The following is an 18,369-nucleotide window of genomic DNA, read 5'->3' on the forward strand; positions in this document are numbered from 1 at the left end:
ATTCTTGTACTACTACTACTACTACTACTACCACTACTACTACCACTACTACTTCCTCCACCTCTTCCTGCCTATATATAGCCGTCCTGCTCCTCCTCTGTTAGTGTGACTTTGTCAATGGTCCAAGTCGGACCGAAACGTCGTCGTAAGCTTCTGTCTTTTATGTGCGGGTTATTTGTGTATTGTTGAGTGAACGACTGAGATCACGTTCGTGGTGCGCGAATGTCGAATAAAAGCTTCTTGTTGCCGTTTTCAACTTCGACAAGAATTGTTCAAGTGATTGATGAGCCGTGAAGCACAATCTAAAATACTGTGTGTCGAGGTATGAATGCTGTTACCCCGACAATGTTCTGTTCTCTGTAAGAATGTTTTCACCCCAACAAAGATCCTCTTCTCACTCTGTATGAATGTTGTCACCCCCGACAAAGATCCTCTTCTCTGTATGAATATTGTCACCCCGACAAGATTCTGTTCTCACTCTTGCAGATTCACACTACAGGGTGTCGCAGTATGAATGTTGTTACTCCCGACAGGAAGGTATTCTCACCCTGGTGCAGATTTACACTTCATGTTATCTCTCTTCCTCACGTGACAGCAGTTCTCTCTCTCTCCATCCATCGCTATTACTTTTACCTCGTATAAATAGACGGCACTCTGGGGTGCCCAGCAGCAGGTCGCTGGGTACTGACGACAGCACTTGGCAGCGGTGCTATAACAATCAACCGTGTCAAACATGTGTTAACACACGTGTGTAGCAGCTCAACTCTCTCAGGAATATTCTGGCCACCCGTCATAAACCGTAATTGGATTGCTCAGGTAGGAGGGAAGAATAGCTTTTTATGGGAAACGGAAGGTGTATTTATGTATGTGAAATTTTAGGGTGGAATCCTTTAAGTCAGCAAAATCAGTCAGTCAGCCAGCCAAGTCAAGTCAGTCAGTCAATCAGTCACACTGTCACACCAAAAAAAAAAAGGAAGCTGAGACTCGCCCTCTGTAATCACATACAGGTAAGCACCACACACACGCGCACACACACACACACACACACACACACACACACAGCAGTAAGACACGAGAGAGAGAGAGAGAGAGAGAGAGAGAGAGAGAGAGAGAGAAAGAGACAGAGAGAAAGAGAAAGAGAGAGAGAGAGAAAGAGAGAAAGAGAGAAAGAGAGAGAGAGAGAGAGAGAGAGAGAGAGAGAGAGAGGGAGAGAGAGAGAGAGAGAGAGAGAGAGAGAGAGAGAGAGAGAGAGTGGGTAGACTGCATTTTCTTGGACTGTAAGAAGGCGTTTGACACGGTTCCATGCAAGAGACTAGTGCAAAAGCTGGAGAACCAGGCAGGGATAACAGGGAAGGCACTGCAATGGATCAGGAAATACCTGTCAGGAGGACAACAACGAGTCATGGTACATGGCGAGGCGTCAGAGTGGGCGCCTGTGACGACCGGATTTCCACAGGGGTCAGTCCTGAGACCGGTGCTGTTTCTGGTATTTGTAAACGACATGACGGAAGGAATAGACTCTGAAATGTCGCTGTTTGCAGATGATGTGAAGTTGATGAGAATTCAATCGGACGGGGACCAGGCAGAACTGCAAAGGGAACTGGACAGGTTGCAGGCCTGGTCCAGAAACTGGCTCCTGGAGTTCAACCCCACCAAGTGCAAAGTCATGAAGACTGGGGAAGGGCAAAGAAGACCGCAGACGGAGCACAGTCTAGGGGCCAGAGAGTACAAACCTCACTCAAGAAAAAGGACCTTGGAGTGAATATAACACCGGGCACATCTCCTGAGGCGCACATCAACCAAATAACTGCTGCAGCTTATGGGTGCCTAGCAAACTTAAGAACAGTATTCCGGCATACAAAATACTGAGAGGAATCGACAAGGTGGACAGAGACAGGATGCTCCAGAGATGGGACACAGCAACAAGGGGTCACATTTGGAAGTTGAAGACTCAGATGAATCACAGGGATGGAAATATAAACACATATGCAGTAAAATGTGATCCTTTATTGACAACGTTTCGCCCACACAGTGGGCTTTATCAAGTCACAAACAGATCTACCCAGGTGGAAGGTACGTGAACCCCTCGTCAAGAAACTACTTCATTGCTATCCCACATAAGAACATAAGAATGGAGGAACACTGCAGAAGGTCTACTCATATAGTTATCCAATCTCTCTTCCAAGCTTCCCAAGGTATTAGACTATAACCCTACTCGGTAGACTGTAACTTGCAGCATTCTCCACCTGACCTAGCACTCCCAACCTGACGTCATCCTATAAATACTCACGTACCTTCCACCCGGGTAGATCTGTTTGTGACTTGATAAAGCCTACTGTGTGGGCGAAACGTTGTCAATAAAGGATCACATTATACTGCGTATGTGTTTATATTTACATTGTGTCGGTATTTTATACCATTTATTTCAATCACAGGGATGTTAGGCAGTATTTCATCAGCCACAGAGTTGTCAGGAAGTGGAACAGTCTGGGAAGTGATGTAGTGGAGGCAGGATCCATACATAGCTTTAAGAAGAGATATGATAAAGTTCATGGAGCAGGAATAGTGACCTATTAGTGACCAGTGAAGAGGCAGGGCCAGGAGCTGTTGTAGACAGCCTGTACTGTCTGCACAGACAGCCTATGCTTTCTGCCAGCTTAGTCCACATTTCGTGCCACTAAGGTGCTGCCCTCTGGGCCTGCCCAAGTCTGTGGGATGCTGGGCCCACAGTCTCTCACTCTCAGCGGCCAAGCAGCAAGACAGAAGGCCTACTAGTTCTCTCCTCTCGTGGGATGGCCTCCCCGGCCATGGGCACAAACACACAAGCCTGTGTACCCACCACTACATTACTAATAAAGTAAGAAGCCTCTGAAGACGTATCATTTACGCCCCGCCTTCAGTTCACCAAATAAGCACGTTATAAATGGTGGGAAGCGGTGGTCGCAGCAGTTGTGTTTGCCCGGAGAGAGGAAGGAAGGAATGAAGTCTTCACTTCATCACCCCATGCAAGAAGCATCCGTCTCTCATCGAGTTATCCTGATGTCGTGTCTGCACGTTTCAGCATCCAGACATAGGTACAAGCAGGATCTAGCTGAATTTCACCGAATTTCTTCGAGAATTGTAAGTGGCGTCCCGGTGACCCCACGCTACAGTGTCCCATGCTATTTCTCAAGTCACGTGTTCAGCATCACTTGTATGTTCTGCTGTTGTTCAGCTCAGCACAGCTATTTCAGCAAGCCAGAGGTGAGTTTTGTGGTGATTTCTGTATCCAGTGTGAGTTTCTCCACATGTTTGTGGGAGAGGAGGAAGTGGCCGTTTCCTCGCCTCGCCCATGCTCGCCCTACTCACACTCACCCGTCTACCATACAATCACCACTGCCCACTCCCTCTGCTGTGTTTTCTGCTGTTTTCTGTGTGAATTAATTGCCAGAGCTGTGTATCCGAGTGCCCAAGGCCACTCGAAGCCACGTGGATCAGCATACCACATAGATCAGCAAGCCACATAGATCAGCAAGTCATGTAGATCAGCAAGCCATGTGGATCAGCATGCCACATAGATCACGACGCCACATGGGGTGTGGGCGATGTCATGTGGATCTACAAGCCACATGGGTTACCAAGCCAGATGTCCCAGGCCACATGCTGTGGTCTGCTGCCTGCATCACATTGATGTCACCGACGATGCTGCCCAACTTAATGACGTCACAATGTCTGCCTGACATCACCTCGAGATGTCTGCTGACATCACAGTGCTGATGATGTCACCTCGTGACATCATGCCTGACATCACATGTCACATCGAGTGTTTCAGTAATTGTCAGCATTGTCGAGAAGATCGAGAGAAGATATATGTCGAGTGTTAATTAATTCCTCTCAGTGTTCTCACATGCTAGTGTATGGCTTAGTGTCAATTTTGTGCACAGAAAAGCATCTTTTGCTAGTTAAGCCATGTTGTACTGCATGTACCACGGGTGTGTTTAAAGTTTTCCGTGTGTCCAGTGTGAGACCCTGTGTAGCACCACTGTGTTAATCACCCGGTGTGACCAGCGCATTTGACAGCTGATATCAGTCAGCCCCCAAGTGACCGAGCCCTCTTGTACAGAAAACTCTTATGCTCATCACTTGTGATGTTCTGCAGAATCGTACCTGCTACGATTCTCATCGAGATTTGTTTCACTTCACCTCCAAACCTTCAGAGTGCAGTTATATGTAGAGAAACAAGTCTGGGGACGCTTAGACTAACCTCTGCTATAACTCCAACTGCGGAGACAATGACACTCGTCAAGCCGCATTTAGCCCTGTCGGCAGGAGCTGTGTCAGCCTCGTGTCACAAGCTTCAGTGAGCTCCTGCACAAAGATGTCACTTTGACTGCTAGCTCGCTCACTGCAGTCTGGTGTATGATGTTACTGTCGCCGGCAGTGACAGCCCAGTGACAGTACCAGTCGAGAAGTGTCCTCCTGAGTCGCTTGCCAGAAGTCCTGCCCAGTTGCCGAGTTTTGTCGACGCCTCACTCGAGGGCACCAGCATGTCATGCCCCAGGTTGAGTGAAACCTGCAGCGACTCCTACGATGTCTGCTTCACCGTTCCAGAGGAGACTGTAACCTGTTACATCACAGCTCAGCAGCAGCGATGTCTCCTGTGTTGCAGTATCTGTCCAGACGTAGGAAGGCGTGCAGTGATGCCCATCGACGCTCACTGCCTATGAGTACGATGTTTAGCACACCCCACATGTTTTTTTCTTCCCTCCCTGTAGGAAGTTTTTTTTCCATGTCCATATGTATTACCTGGAGTTTACCTGGAGAGAGTTTCGGGGGTCAACGCCCCCGCGGCCCGGTCTGTGACCAGGCCTCCTGGTGGATCAGCGCCTGATCAACCAGGCTGTTGCTGCTGGCTGCACGCAAACCAACGTACGAGCCACAGCCCGGCTGATCAGGAACTGACTTTAGGTGCTTGTCCAGTGCCAGCTTGAAGACTGCCAGGGGTCTGTTGGTAATCCCCCTTATGTGTACTGGGAGGCAGTTGAACAGTCTCGGGCCCCTGACACTTATTGTATGGTCTCTTAACGTGCTAGTGACACCCCTGCTTTTCATTGGGGGGATGGTGCATCGTCTGCCAAGTCTTTTGCTTTCGTAGTGAGTAATTTTCGTGTGCAAGTTCGGTACTAGTCCCTCTAGGATTTTCCAGGTGTATATAATCATGTATCTCTCCCTCCTGCGTTCCAGGGAATACAGGTTTAGAAACCTCAAGCGCTCCCAGTAATTGAGGTGTTTTATCTCCGTTATGCGCGCCGTGAAAGTTCTCTGTACATTTTCTAGGTCGGCAATTTCACCTGCCTTGAAAGGTGCTGTTAGAGTGCAGCAATATTCCAGCCTAGATAGAACAAGTGACCTGAAGAGTGTCATCATGGGCTTGGCCTTCCTAGTTTTGAAGGTTCTCATTATCCATCCTGTCATTTTTCTAGCAGATGCGATTGATACAATGTTATGGTCCTTGAAGGTGAGATCCTCTGACATAATCACTCCCAGGTCTTTGACGTTGGTGTTTCGCTCTATTTTGTGGCCAGAATTTGTTTTGTACTCTGATGAAGATTTAATTTCCTCATGTTTACCATATCTGAGTAATTGAAATTTCTCATCGTTGAACTTCATATTGTTTTCTGCAGCCCACTGAAAGATTTGGTTGATGTCCGCCTGGAGCCTTGCAGTGTCTGCAATGGAAGACACTGTCATGCAGATTCGGGTGTCATCTGCAAAGGAAGACACGGTGCTGTGGCTGACATCCTTGTCTATGTCGGATATGAGGATGAGGAACAAGATGGGAGCTAGTATGTTTTTTATTTTGTGTTCTGTGCCCTGTTCCTACGAGAGACTTGAGTTTTTTTTACCGCCAGACATGGTCGGGACGACCATGTGGTAGGTGGCCGAGCGTATGTAGACAGCCTGTACTGTGTGCACAGACAGCCTATGCTGTCTGCCAGCTTAGTCCATATTTTGCGCCACTAAGGTGCTGCCCTCTGGGCCTGCCCAAGTCTGTGGGATGCTGGGCCCACACTCTCTCACTTTCTCAGCGGCCAAGCAGCAAGACAGAAGGCCTACTAGTTCTCTCCTCTCGTGGGATGGCCTCCCCGGCCATTGGCACAAACACACAAGCCTGTGTACCCACCACTACATTACCAATAAAGTAAGAAGCCTCCGGAGACGTATCATTCACTCACCCGCTACCAATAATCGTTATACTGTGACTCGACCCTTGAAACCACAACTAGGTGAGTGCACACACACACACAGGCGGATTAGGCAGGCACCATACATAGCTTTAAGAAAAGGTATGACAAAGCTCACGGAGCAGGGGGAGAGAGGACCTAGCAGCGATCAGGGAAGAGGCAGAGCCAGGAGCTGAGTCTCGACCCCTGCAACCACAATTTTGTGAGTACACACACACACACACACACACACACACACACACACAAACTGCAGACAGAGTACAGCTTAGGAGGCCAAAGGTTTTAAAACTCACTTAAGGTAAAAGATCTTGGGGTGATCATCATACCGAGCACATCTGAGGCGCATATCAACCAAATAACGGCTGCAGCATATGGGCACCTGGCAAATCTAAGATTAGCATTTCAGCATCTAAGTAAGGAGTTAGTCAAGACACTGTACACTGTGTACGTCAGGTCCATATTGGAGTATACAGCACCAATATGGAATCCACACCTGGTCGAGCACGTCAAGAAATTAGAGAATGTGCAAAGGTTTGCAACAAGCCTAGTCCCAGAGTTAAGGGGTATGTCCTACGAAGAGAAGTTAAGGGAACTCTACCTGACGCCAATGGAGGACAGGAGGGATAGTGGGAACATAATAACGACCTATAAAATACTGAGAGGATTTCACAAGCGACAAAATGTCTCAGAGATGTGACACAGCAACAAGTGGTCACAACTGGAAGTGGAAAACTCAGACGAGTCTCAGGGTGTCAGAAATAGAACAATCTTGAGAGTGATGCAGTGGAGGCAGGATCCATACACATCTTTAAGAAGAGGTTCCATAAAGCTCATGGAGAAGGGAGAGAGTGGACCTTGTAGCGACCAGCGAAGAGGCGGGGCCAGGAGCTGTGACTCGACCCCTGCAGCCACAACTAGATGAGTACACACTGATCTTATCAATATGATGCTGTAAATCCACCAACTAACCCTCCAGCACCTCAAGTCACTGGCGTATGTATCGCAGCAGGTACTCAACATGCAGTCACACGCGGTATATATATTGAAAAATATGTATAGCGTGTTTTTCCTCCCCTCTTCCCCCTTTCCCTCCCTCTTTTTACCCACGATCACGCAATAGCCCAGTTTCGGTGTTTACGCAACCGCAAATATTTGCTGGAAGAAGAATGCCTCGATGCAACATCACGGTCGTTTGATTACAACAGTGCAAAATTAGTTGCAACATTGGTTCCGGTCGTTGCCTTGAGCTGCCAGATAAAATTTCTATGTTCCCTAAATTTCACATGCGAAATTAAAAAGAAAACTATTAATAATATGTAAGGATAATTACTTTACGGTAATGTGCTGTTGGCGTAACATTATACAGACCTCTCTCTGTATACATTTGATTGGTATACAACTGAATTTGTTTAAGAATATCTGTAATCATGCTGTCATGTACTCGACTTGTCTGCCCGAGTGTGTATATTCACCTAGTTAAGGTTGCCAAATTGAGCGCAGCTTAGTCGTCTACCTCTTCACTTGACCAGTACCATAGACTCATGGAAGGTACTGTTTGCAGAGAACCTTTGAAGATCTTCCCAAGTACATTATTCTGACGCTCAGACACCTGGCAACTAACGTTTCCAAACCACATGACAATAAACTTGTTAAAACAGCCGTTAACTCTTCATCTTCCGTTAAGATTTTATCGCAGCAGCACAAGAGCGACTCTACCACTAGCGCAAGAGTATACAAAACACAATATGACGGTGTGATAAGAAGTTCGTAGTTGAAACAGTAAGACCTCAGTCTTCACAATCGTGGGAGCGCCTGTGTCCAGGGAAGAAAAATGGTATATTATTATTATTATAATCAAAAAGAAGCGCTAAGCCACAAGGGCTATACAGCGCTGCAGGGTAGGGAAGGAAGCGAGGGTATTGGATGGCAGAAGGGAGGAGGGATGATCAGTAGGTTACAGAAAACAGCGGGGCAGGGGATAGTACGGGGGTAGGGGGTAGCAAGAGATTGAAGTAGAAAGAAAAATGGTATAAAACACCGAGACGATGGAAAGAAACAAATGCAGCATAATGTGATCCTTTACTGACAACCTGTCGCCCCCAGAGTAGACCTTTGTGATCAAGTCACAAACAGATGAAGTGTTGGACACTTTTTGATATGGCAATAGGTCAAGTTAGTCATTTGTTAAAATGATTTACACAGGCTTTAATTGGTATTACTAACACCGTCACACGGAGGTCCAGTATATCTCGACTCATGGCAAGCAAGATATTGCCCATACTAGGGATGATGAGTAAGACACGTACAACAGTTGGGTATCTTTATTATTGAAACGTTTCGTCTATGCGGTAGGCTTCATCAGTCAAATAGAGTGGAGTATGTAATGTAGGCAGCAGTAGTAGTGGCAAGGTAATGATGATGTAGTCAGGAGAAATAGTTTGAGGTGGTCAATCCATCAGCATGGAGATGAATTCAGTTCTATTATCTAGAACAATATGAAGCTTAACCATGAGAATGGAGTGTTAAACATTACTGTCGGGTCCACTAGTAGAAGCAAGAAAGCAAGAACTGAGGAGCACTCCCTAGCATGGGCCAATAGGCTTAATCTTAGAATATTCACACCATAACACTCGCACTATAAGAGGTGTCCTTGCTGATTTCTTCTTGAGGCCAATTCGCATCTCCATCTCTTGATTCCTTGAAAAGGAATGTAACTACGTAACACAAGCCTTCACTCATCTTCAATTTCCGTCTTTCTTCATCTGGGACTGAAGGGTTAATGGACATGCTATCCTCAACAAATCCCCAGCAAAAATTCCTTCAAACAGCTTTTAGGGCTCCAGGCAGCGCCTTGGTACCTGACCAGTGGTAGTTTGCCCCTGGCTTCCCTCGCTGTAGCCATGTAAGATGTGTCATAATTAATTCTACCTATATTATATACTTATTCTCTATTCAGACTCTCACATGGCTCAGCAAGTAGGCTCCAAGTCTATGGAGTCCAACAAATTATAGTCAGGGCACAGCCAGGGCTCAAAAGAGGAAGGGGGGAAGTCCTGCAAGACGATGCTTGCCGGCGGCTTGAACCCATGCCCCAGCGATGACCCCATACAAAATATGACAACGCAATGTGAGGTAATGGACGAGCCATCTCACACATGTCAGGTCACCGCGAATCCCGCTAATCTGGGGTCATTAGGCCACGAGACAAGGGCGTGGTATCCCAAGAGAGAACTCCTTTCTTCTCAGGTCATATTGTTCAAGAAGGCGAATTTAAGGAGTGGTTGGTAAATGACTCGGTTACATAAAGCACAGGTGGTATACGTCCTCATGGGGGGTGACCCCCGAACCTTGGAGTTAAGGAGGGTGCATGGAAGATCATATAAGCCCAAGGAAACAGCTAAGAGAGAATTCGGGAAGAGGTCTGGCCGGTGTGCAGAGCTCTGTAGAACTTGGGACCGAGGACTGACAGAGGGCAGTACCTGGCCGTGCGAGAGAGCCGGAGGCCCTAGTGGAGACTTTGGGCAAAGTGCTTACTTTGGGCAAAGTGCTTGCTGTGGGCCGTGCTCGTGTCGTGTGGGTCTTGGGTCCTGTGTCTAGAGGCTGCTTGAGTTCCTAGATGTGAACTGTTCTACCTACTTACCCTGTCCCAGTGTACGATCCCCATTTATCTTAATATCAAACCCATTTTCTCCTTTTCCCAAGCATATTGTACAAGAACTAAATAAAACTGTTTGAGTGGAATCGTGTATTCATTGTCCCCGCCTTCATCCTTGTTTGTATCTTCTTGTGTTATAATTATTATTATAATCATGGGGGACATCTAAACCTATAGGATTATACAGCGCATGTGGGGGAAGGTATTCAGGCTCAATTTAAGGAACTGGAGCACAGATCCAGTTCCTTAGATCAAGAACCCCTCACCAGCGTTAAGAAACCTCCCTTGAGGAGTATTGTGTTGTTAGGTAAGATAAGAGTGAGATGAGTGGTGTAATCCCCCCTGGATCACTCACTACCTGGTAAGGACGGCTAGTCTTCTACTCCTCTCCCTCCTTTCATTCCCTATATTACATGTCGTCTTCTATATCTCCCTAAATGACAACAATCTATATCTCCCTACATAGCAACAATGCCTGCATGAATATGACTTTCAGACGTAGAACCTAAATACTTCTTCTCTTATGCCAAATCTAAGGAAAAAACAATATTCAATATTGGTCCCTTGCTTAAACAAGATGGGACATACACAGATGACAGCCAAGAAATGAGTGAAATACTAAAGTCCCAATACGACTCAGTGCTCCGCTGCCCAGATTAAGGGTCGACAATCCAAATGAATTCTTTATGAGACTCAAAATTTGCTCATCTCAAAAATCTCTTGATATTATACTAACACCACAAGACTTTGAAAAGGCAATAAATGACATGCTCATGCACTCTGCCCCAGGCCCAGGCTCATGGAACTCCGTGTTCGTCAAGAACTGCCTTCAACATTCTATGGAGAGGGAGCATGGACACAGGGGTCAAACCACACTCACTAAAAACAACAGACATAGCCCCACTCTACAAAAGTGGCAGTAAAGCAATTGCAAAAAACTACAGACCGATAGCACTAACATTCCATACCGCAAAAATCTTTGAAAGGGTTCTAAGAAGCAAGATCGCCAACCACCTAGATACCCATCAGTTACACAACTCGGGGCAACACGGGTTTAGAACAGGTCGCTCCTGCCTGTCCCAGCTACTGGACCACTATGACAAGATCCTGGATGCTATAAAGGATAAACAAAATGCAGATGCAGTATACACAGACTTTGCAAAAGCTTTCGACAAGTGTGACCATGGTGTAATAGTGCACAAAATGAGTGATACAGGAATAACAGGAAAAGTTGGTAGATGGACCTATGACTTCCTGGCAAATAGAACACAAAGAGTAATAGTAAACAGAGTAAAGTCCGAGGCAGCTACAGTGAAAAGCTCTGTTCCACAAGGCACAGTACTCGCTCCCATCCTATTCCTCATCCTCATATCTGACATAGACAGAGATGTAAGCCACAGCTCCGTGTCTTCCTTGACGGATGACACCCGAATTGCCATGACAGTGACCTCCATCGAAGACACTGCAAGACTCCAAGGGGACATCACTCAAACCTTCAAATGGGTCACTCAAAACAATATGAAGTTCAAGAGAAGAGAAATTTCAACTACTCAGATATGGATAGCTTGAAGAAATTAAAACTGTATCGGGGTATACAACAAATTCTAACCATACAATAGACTCATAGAGCGAAAAAGTAAAGTGAAGGACCTGGGAGTGAGAATGTCAGAGGATCTCGCTTTCAAAGACCACAACAATGTATCTACCACATCTGCTAGGAAAATGATAAAATGCATAATGAGAACCTTCAAAACTAGGGATGGCAAGCCCATGATGATTCTCTTCAAATCGCTTGTTCTCTCTGGGCTGAAATACTGCTGTACACTAACTGCCCCCTTCAAGGCAGGTGAAATTGCTTACCTGGAGAGTGCACAAAGAACTTTCACGGCACACATAAGTACGATAAGGCACCTAAATTACTAGGAACGGTTGAAGTCCCTTGATTTGTATTCCCTGGAGCGCAGGCGAGAGATTAGCATGATAATATACACTTTGAAAATCCTAGAGGGACAAGTACTAAACTTGCACACGAAAATCACTCCCTATGAAAGCAAAAGACTCGGCAGGAGATGCAACATTCTCCCAAAGAAAAGCAGGGGCGCCACGCGTACACTGAGAGACAACACAATAAGTGTGAGGGGCCCAAGACTGTTCAAGTGCCTACCAGCATACATAAGGGCAATTACCAATAGACCCCTGGCTGTCTTCAAGAAGGCACTGGACAGGCACCTAAAGTCAGTACCTGACCAGCCGGGCTAAGGTAAGTTAAGATAAGATTTCGTTAGGATTTTTAACCCCGGAGGGTTAGCCACCCAGGATAACCCAAGAAAGTCAGTGCGTCATCGAGGACTGTAACTTATTTCCATTGGGGTCCTTAATCTTGTCCCCCAGGATGCGACCCACACCAATCGACTAACACCCAGGTACCTATTTGCTGCTAGGTGAACAGGACAACAGGTGAAAGGAAACGTGTCGAAATGTTTCCACCCGCCGGGAATCGAACCCGGGCCCTCCGTGTGTGAAGCGGGAGCTTTAGCCACCAGGCCACCGGGCCACACCGGGCTGTGGTTCGTACGTCAGTTTGCATGCTCCCAGCAGTAACAGCCTGGTTGATGAGACCCTGATCCACCACGAGGCCTGGACTCAGACCGAGCCGCGGGGGCAATGACCCCCGAAACCCTCTCCAGGTATACTCCAGTTACGGTCGTCAGGTACAGAGACTATCAGCAACATGCAACTATCATACTCCAGTTTCTTGTACTATTCATCAAAATATACAAGCTTAAAAATAGTACGATACGCTCTACACTGCCAGACGTAAACCAACCTTGTTTTTAATTTCATTATTGTCTGGCAATTATACGGAAATAAAATGAGAATAACTAACATTAAAATTTCTGAACCATTTCGATAGCTTTGAAATGTGTGAAGGGCAATTTGGCAAGTACTGTACTCTAATTGGTAATAAGTTGCTCAGGATAATGACCCTTCAAACATTTTAACACTCATTGTATCTTTCCATAGAGATGAGTGGAAAGCAAGCAATAAGGACCTACAACGAGACATAGAGGAGTTACAGCAGCTTGTACGATCATTAACTAAGAATGCCAATGACATCCACTATGAGTGTACCAAACCCCGTGAAGCAGCCATGACCATCGACCCTTCTGTCGTGAGTTATGCTCTCTCATTACAGTTGTATTATTTCCAATAATATTAGTAATCAATTATTATTAATTGTTGTTATACTGCTACTGTAGAGTACCAGTAGTAGCTATTTTGTAGTTATTGTTAGTGGTGGTGAGTGTGGTAGTAATAGTACACCAATAATAACAAAAGAAACAGCATTAACCCTGGCAGTTAACAGCGTACGTATATGTATCTATACATATATGTACGTCGTGCCGAATAGGTAAAAACTTACGATTTTGGCTTAAATAGCAACACTCTTCTTACCGAGTAAGGCAAGTGAAAATTTGTGTATACAATAATTTCGCAAAAATCATTCTAAACCCAACGAAAAAATATATTTCATTGTGTTTGTTAATTATTAAATTATATTATAAACTTATCTTAAATATATTAAGTTGGATTAGGCTAAATTAAACTGCTTGTTATAATAAGGATAGGTAAGTTTTCTAAAGTTCTTTTGGTACAAAATTATTAATTTTTACATTAACATAAATGAAAAAAATATATCTTTAAAAGTAGAGAAAATTTAAAAAAAGAACTTAAATTTAAATGAGTTCTTGCTAACTGACCAGTTTTACATATTCGGCACGACATATATATATATATATATATATATATATATATATATATATATATATATATATATATATATATATATATATATATATATATATATATATATATATATATGTATGTCGTGCCGAATATGTAAAACTGGTCAGTTAGCAATAACTCATTTAAAATTAAGTCCTTTCTGAAATTTTCTCTTATACGTTTAAATATATATTTTTTCATTAATGTTGATGTAAAAATTTTTAATTTTGCACCAAAAGGAACTTAGAAAACTTACTTAACCTTATTATAACAAGCGCAATTTATTTTAGCCTAACCCAACTAAATATATTTTAAATTTGTTTACAATAATTTAATACTAAACAAACACAATGAAATATATTTTTTTCGTTAGGTTCAGAATGATTTTGGCGAAATTATTGCATACACAAATTTTCACTTGCCCTATATGGCAGGATGAACGTTGCTATTTAAGCCAAGATGGCAAGTTCTGCCTATTCGGCACGACATATATATATAAAACGTCGGCCGTTTCCCACCGAGGCAGGGTGACCCAAAAAGATAGAAAAAACTTTCAGCATTCAACATTTTCACCAAATCCAGGAGAGTGGTGGAACACCTGGAATGGAACAAAATTATAAACGACAACCAGCACGGATTCATGGAAGGCAAATCCTGTGTCACAAACCTTCTGGAGTTTTATGATAAAGTAACAGAAGTAAGACACGAGACAGAGGGGTGGGTTGATTGCACTTTCTTGGGCTGCAAGGCCTTCGACACAGTTCCTCACAAGAGATTAGTGGAGAAACTAGAGGATCAGGCACGTATAATGGAAAGGGCACTGCAATGGATCAAAGAATATCTGACAGGGAGGCAACAACGAGTCATGATACGTAATGAGGTATCACAGTGGGCACCTGTGAAGAGCAGGGTCCCACAGGGGTCGGTCCAAGGACCAGTGCTATTTTTGGTATATGTGAATGACATGACATGATGGAAAGGATAGATTCAGACGTGTCCCTATTCGTAGATGTTGAAGTTAATGAGGAGAATTAAATCAGAAGAGGATCAGGCAGGACTTCAAAGCGACCTAGACACACTGGACACCTGGTCCAGCAACTGGCTTCTCGAATTTAACCCTGCCAAATGCAAAGTCATGAAGATTAGAAAAGGGCAAAGAAGACCGCAGACAGAGTATAGACTAGGTGGCCAAAAACTGCAAACCTCGCTCAAGGAGAAAGATCTTGGGGTAAGTATAGCACCGAGTATGTCTCCGGCAGCACACATCACCCAGATAACTGCTGCAGCATATGGGCGTCTGGTAAACTTGAGATTAGCGTTCCAATACCTAAGTAAAGAATCTTTCAAGACACTGTACACCGTGTACGTCAGGCCCATACTGGAGTATGCAGCACCAGTTTGGAACTCACATCGGATCAAGCACGTTAAGAAATTAGAGAAAGTGCAAAGGTTTGCGACAAGGTTAGTTCCAGAGCTAAGGGGAATATCCTACAAAGAAAGGTTAAGGGAAATCGGCCTGACGACACTGAAGGACAGGAGGGTTAGGGGAGACATAATAATGACATACAAAATATTGCGTGGAGTAGATAAGGTGGACAGAGACAGGATGTTCCAGAGAGAGGACACAGAAACAAGGGGTCACTCTTGGAAGTTGAAGACTCAGACGGGTCACAGGGATGTTAGGAAGTATTTTTTCAGTCATAGAGTTGTCAGGAAGTGGAACAGTCTGGCGAGTGATGTAATGGAGGCAGTAACCATACATAGCTTTAAGACGAGGTATGGTAAAGCTCATGGATCAGGGAGAGAGAGGACCTAATAGCGTTCAGTGAAGAGGCGGGGCCAGGAGCTATAAATCGACCCCTGCAACCACAAGTAGGTGAGTACACACACACACACACCTAGCTAAACCCGTAAATAAACTAGAGAAAGTGCAAAGTTTTTCAGCAAAACTAGTCCCAGAGCTAAGAGGTATGTCCTACGAGGAGAGGCTAAGGCAAATCGACCTGACGACACTAGAGGACATGATAACGACATATAAAATACTAAGAGGAATTGACAAGGTGGACAGAGACAGAATGTTCCAGAGATGGGACACAGCAACAAGGGGACACAGTTGGAAGTTGAAGACTCGGATGAATCACAGGGATGTTAGGAAGTATTTCTTCAGTCACAGAGTAGTCAGGAAGTGAAATAGTTTGGGAAGCGATGTAGTGGAGGCAGGATCCATTCATAGCTTTAAGCAGAGGTATGATAAAGCTCATGGTGCAGGGAGAGTGACCCAATAGCGGCCAGTGAAGAGGTGGGGCCAGGAGCTGTAAATCAACCCCTGTAACCACAACTAGATGAGTACAGCACCAATTTGGAGTCCACACCTGGTCAAGCACGTCAAGAAATTAGAGAAGGTGAAAATGATTGCAACAAGGCTAGTCCCAGAGCTAAGGGGAATGTCCTACGAAGAAAGGTTAAGGGAAATCGGCCCGACGACACTGGAGGACAGAAGGGTTAGGGGAGACATGATAACGACATATAAAAATACTGCGTGGAATATATAAGGCAGACAGAGACAGGATGTTCCAGAGATTGGACACAGAAACAAGGGGTCACAATTGGAAGTTGAAGACTCAGATAAGTCAAAGGGATGTTAGGAAGTATTTCTTCAATCATAAAGTTGTCAGGAAGTGGAACAGTCTAGCAAGTGATGTAGTGGAGGCAAGAACTATACACAGCTTTAAGACAAGGTATGATAAAGCTCATGGAGCAGAGAGAGGACCTAGTACCGATCAGTGAAGAGGCGGGGCCAGGAGCTGAGTCTCGACCCCTGCAACCACAATGTGAGTACAGTCAGGTGAGTGCACACACACAGAGTTTACTTAAATCTTTGTTAGAAATTATTCTTATTAATATACAGTTTTAAACCTAACAGACTTACATTGTAGTGTACATCCCATGCTTATCCAGCGATTTAAGTTAACATGTTGATTGGGGCCATGAAGGGGTTTTAGGTTTTATTAAACTCAACTTCACGTGTGTGTGTGTGTGTGTATATATGCACGCACATGCATATGTATACATTTGCATATGTACATGTTTATATCTGTACTCGTAACGTCACAAGGTAATAAAAATAAAAATAACTCTGAATGTCGCATTTTTAAAGAACAGTGCTGTGTGGACGTTTTTATACTGAATCAAATTATAAAGAACTGTGTTTAATATGCAATGAGACTAATTTAAACTTGGTTATCCTATTACATTTTTTATGTGCACAATTTGATGAAAATGCACCAATCATGCTAGGGTCATATTGTACAGCGAAGTGGAGCAAAACATAAATAACCCGCACACAGGGGAGAGAATCCTATGACCACATTTTAGTCCAACATTGACCATTAACTGTGTGACTAGTTATTATTATTATTATAATCAAGGGGGAAGAGCTAAACCCGGAGGATTATACAGCGCCTAGGGGGGGATGTGGAAGGCATTCAGGCTTAATTTGGGGAACTGGAGCACAGATCCAATTCCCTAAATCAAGAGCCCCTCACCAACATCAAGGAACCTTCCTTGAGGGGTGTGACTAGTTAATGGTCCAAATCAGAGTGAAATGTCATCATAAGTTTCTTTCTCCTAGTGTGTAAATTAATTGGGACAGGAGTAAATTTTGTAAGTATCTCAATATGTCTTAGTTTCCGGCTTAATTAATGCAGTTTGTCTTTTCTTTTTGTAAGAGTTTGCTACTAACTTCTAGAAAGCAACCATACAGTTGTGGTGTTACCCTTTGACTCTTGTCAGCACTACAACTGTTTGTTTGGTAAAAGGACACAAGAGCAACTAATGTGACATTTCATTGTGGAAACGTTTCGCTCTCCAGGAGCTTTGTCAAGGAGTTACAAACAATACATGGACACAGAGGGTATATATAGGCTAAGAGTGGGGTATAATACTAGTGGTAGAGGTAATAGTAATATTAGTTGTAGTATTAGTAATACAATATGGTAGAATAATCAACTTATACACGAGTAAAAGGTTATAAAAGCTATTACTCGGGTAGCATAAAAATAGGTTAGACAAATATTTCTGTTGGTGGCTGGATTTGAGAAGGTCTGTTTTAGTGTACCTTCTCTGTTATGTTCTTGTGTAGTATTAGCAGCAGAAACTACGTGATGGCAGGGTTTACTGTTTTGAGAAGGATTTTTGCTAATACTTCAGAGATGATGAAGCTGCCTTTATTTTCCTTTTGTTAGAAACAGTGATTGATGATTCAAGGCATTTACGTCTGCACAAATTACGCTCTCTGATCACTAGTCGGGCACCAATGAATTTCTCGTGGTGATTGGTGGAATTCCTGTGCTGTACACAGGCATTGTTCAAGTTATCATTCCTACATGCGTTAATGTGTTCATTGAGGCATGTTTCGAGGTTCCTAACTGTTTCACCTACATATATCTTGTCACATTCTCCACAAGGTATAGTGTAAACTCCTGCATTGACTGGTTCATGATGGATCGATTTTGTCGTGGTTAGATCCCTTATGGAAGTGTTGGATGCGATGGCGACTCTAGTGTTAGTTTGTGCGAGTACCTTGGAAACGTTCAGTTCAACCTGGCTGTTGAGAAGAATTATAAATGTGTTAGGAGTGGTGTTGGTGCTTGGAGAATTTATGATCTGAAGAGCTCTTTTCTTGCAGTCTTCGATGAAAACAGA

At 44.2% G+C, this 18,369-nt stretch overlaps 1 protein-coding gene across 1 annotated transcript in view; it reads left to right on the forward strand.

Annotated features, from left to right (window-relative positions):
* LOC128693311 (uncharacterized) overlaps positions 1–18,369 on the forward strand; it is a 54,441-nt gene that overhangs the window by 25,227 nt on the left and 10,845 nt on the right. Inside the window, exon 3 of the mRNA XM_070089494.1 lies at positions 12,904–13,051. Within this exon, the coding sequence (XP_069945595.1) occupies positions 12,904–13,051 (148 nt within the window). The remainder of the gene's footprint in view (positions 1–12,903; positions 13,052–18,369) is intronic.

Source organism: Cherax quadricarinatus, chromosome 28 (genome assembly GCF_038502225.1).
Source record: "Cherax quadricarinatus isolate ZL_2023a chromosome 28, ASM3850222v1, whole genome shotgun sequence".
Lineage (NCBI taxonomy): Eukaryota > Metazoa > Arthropoda > Malacostraca > Decapoda > Parastacidae > Cherax > Cherax quadricarinatus.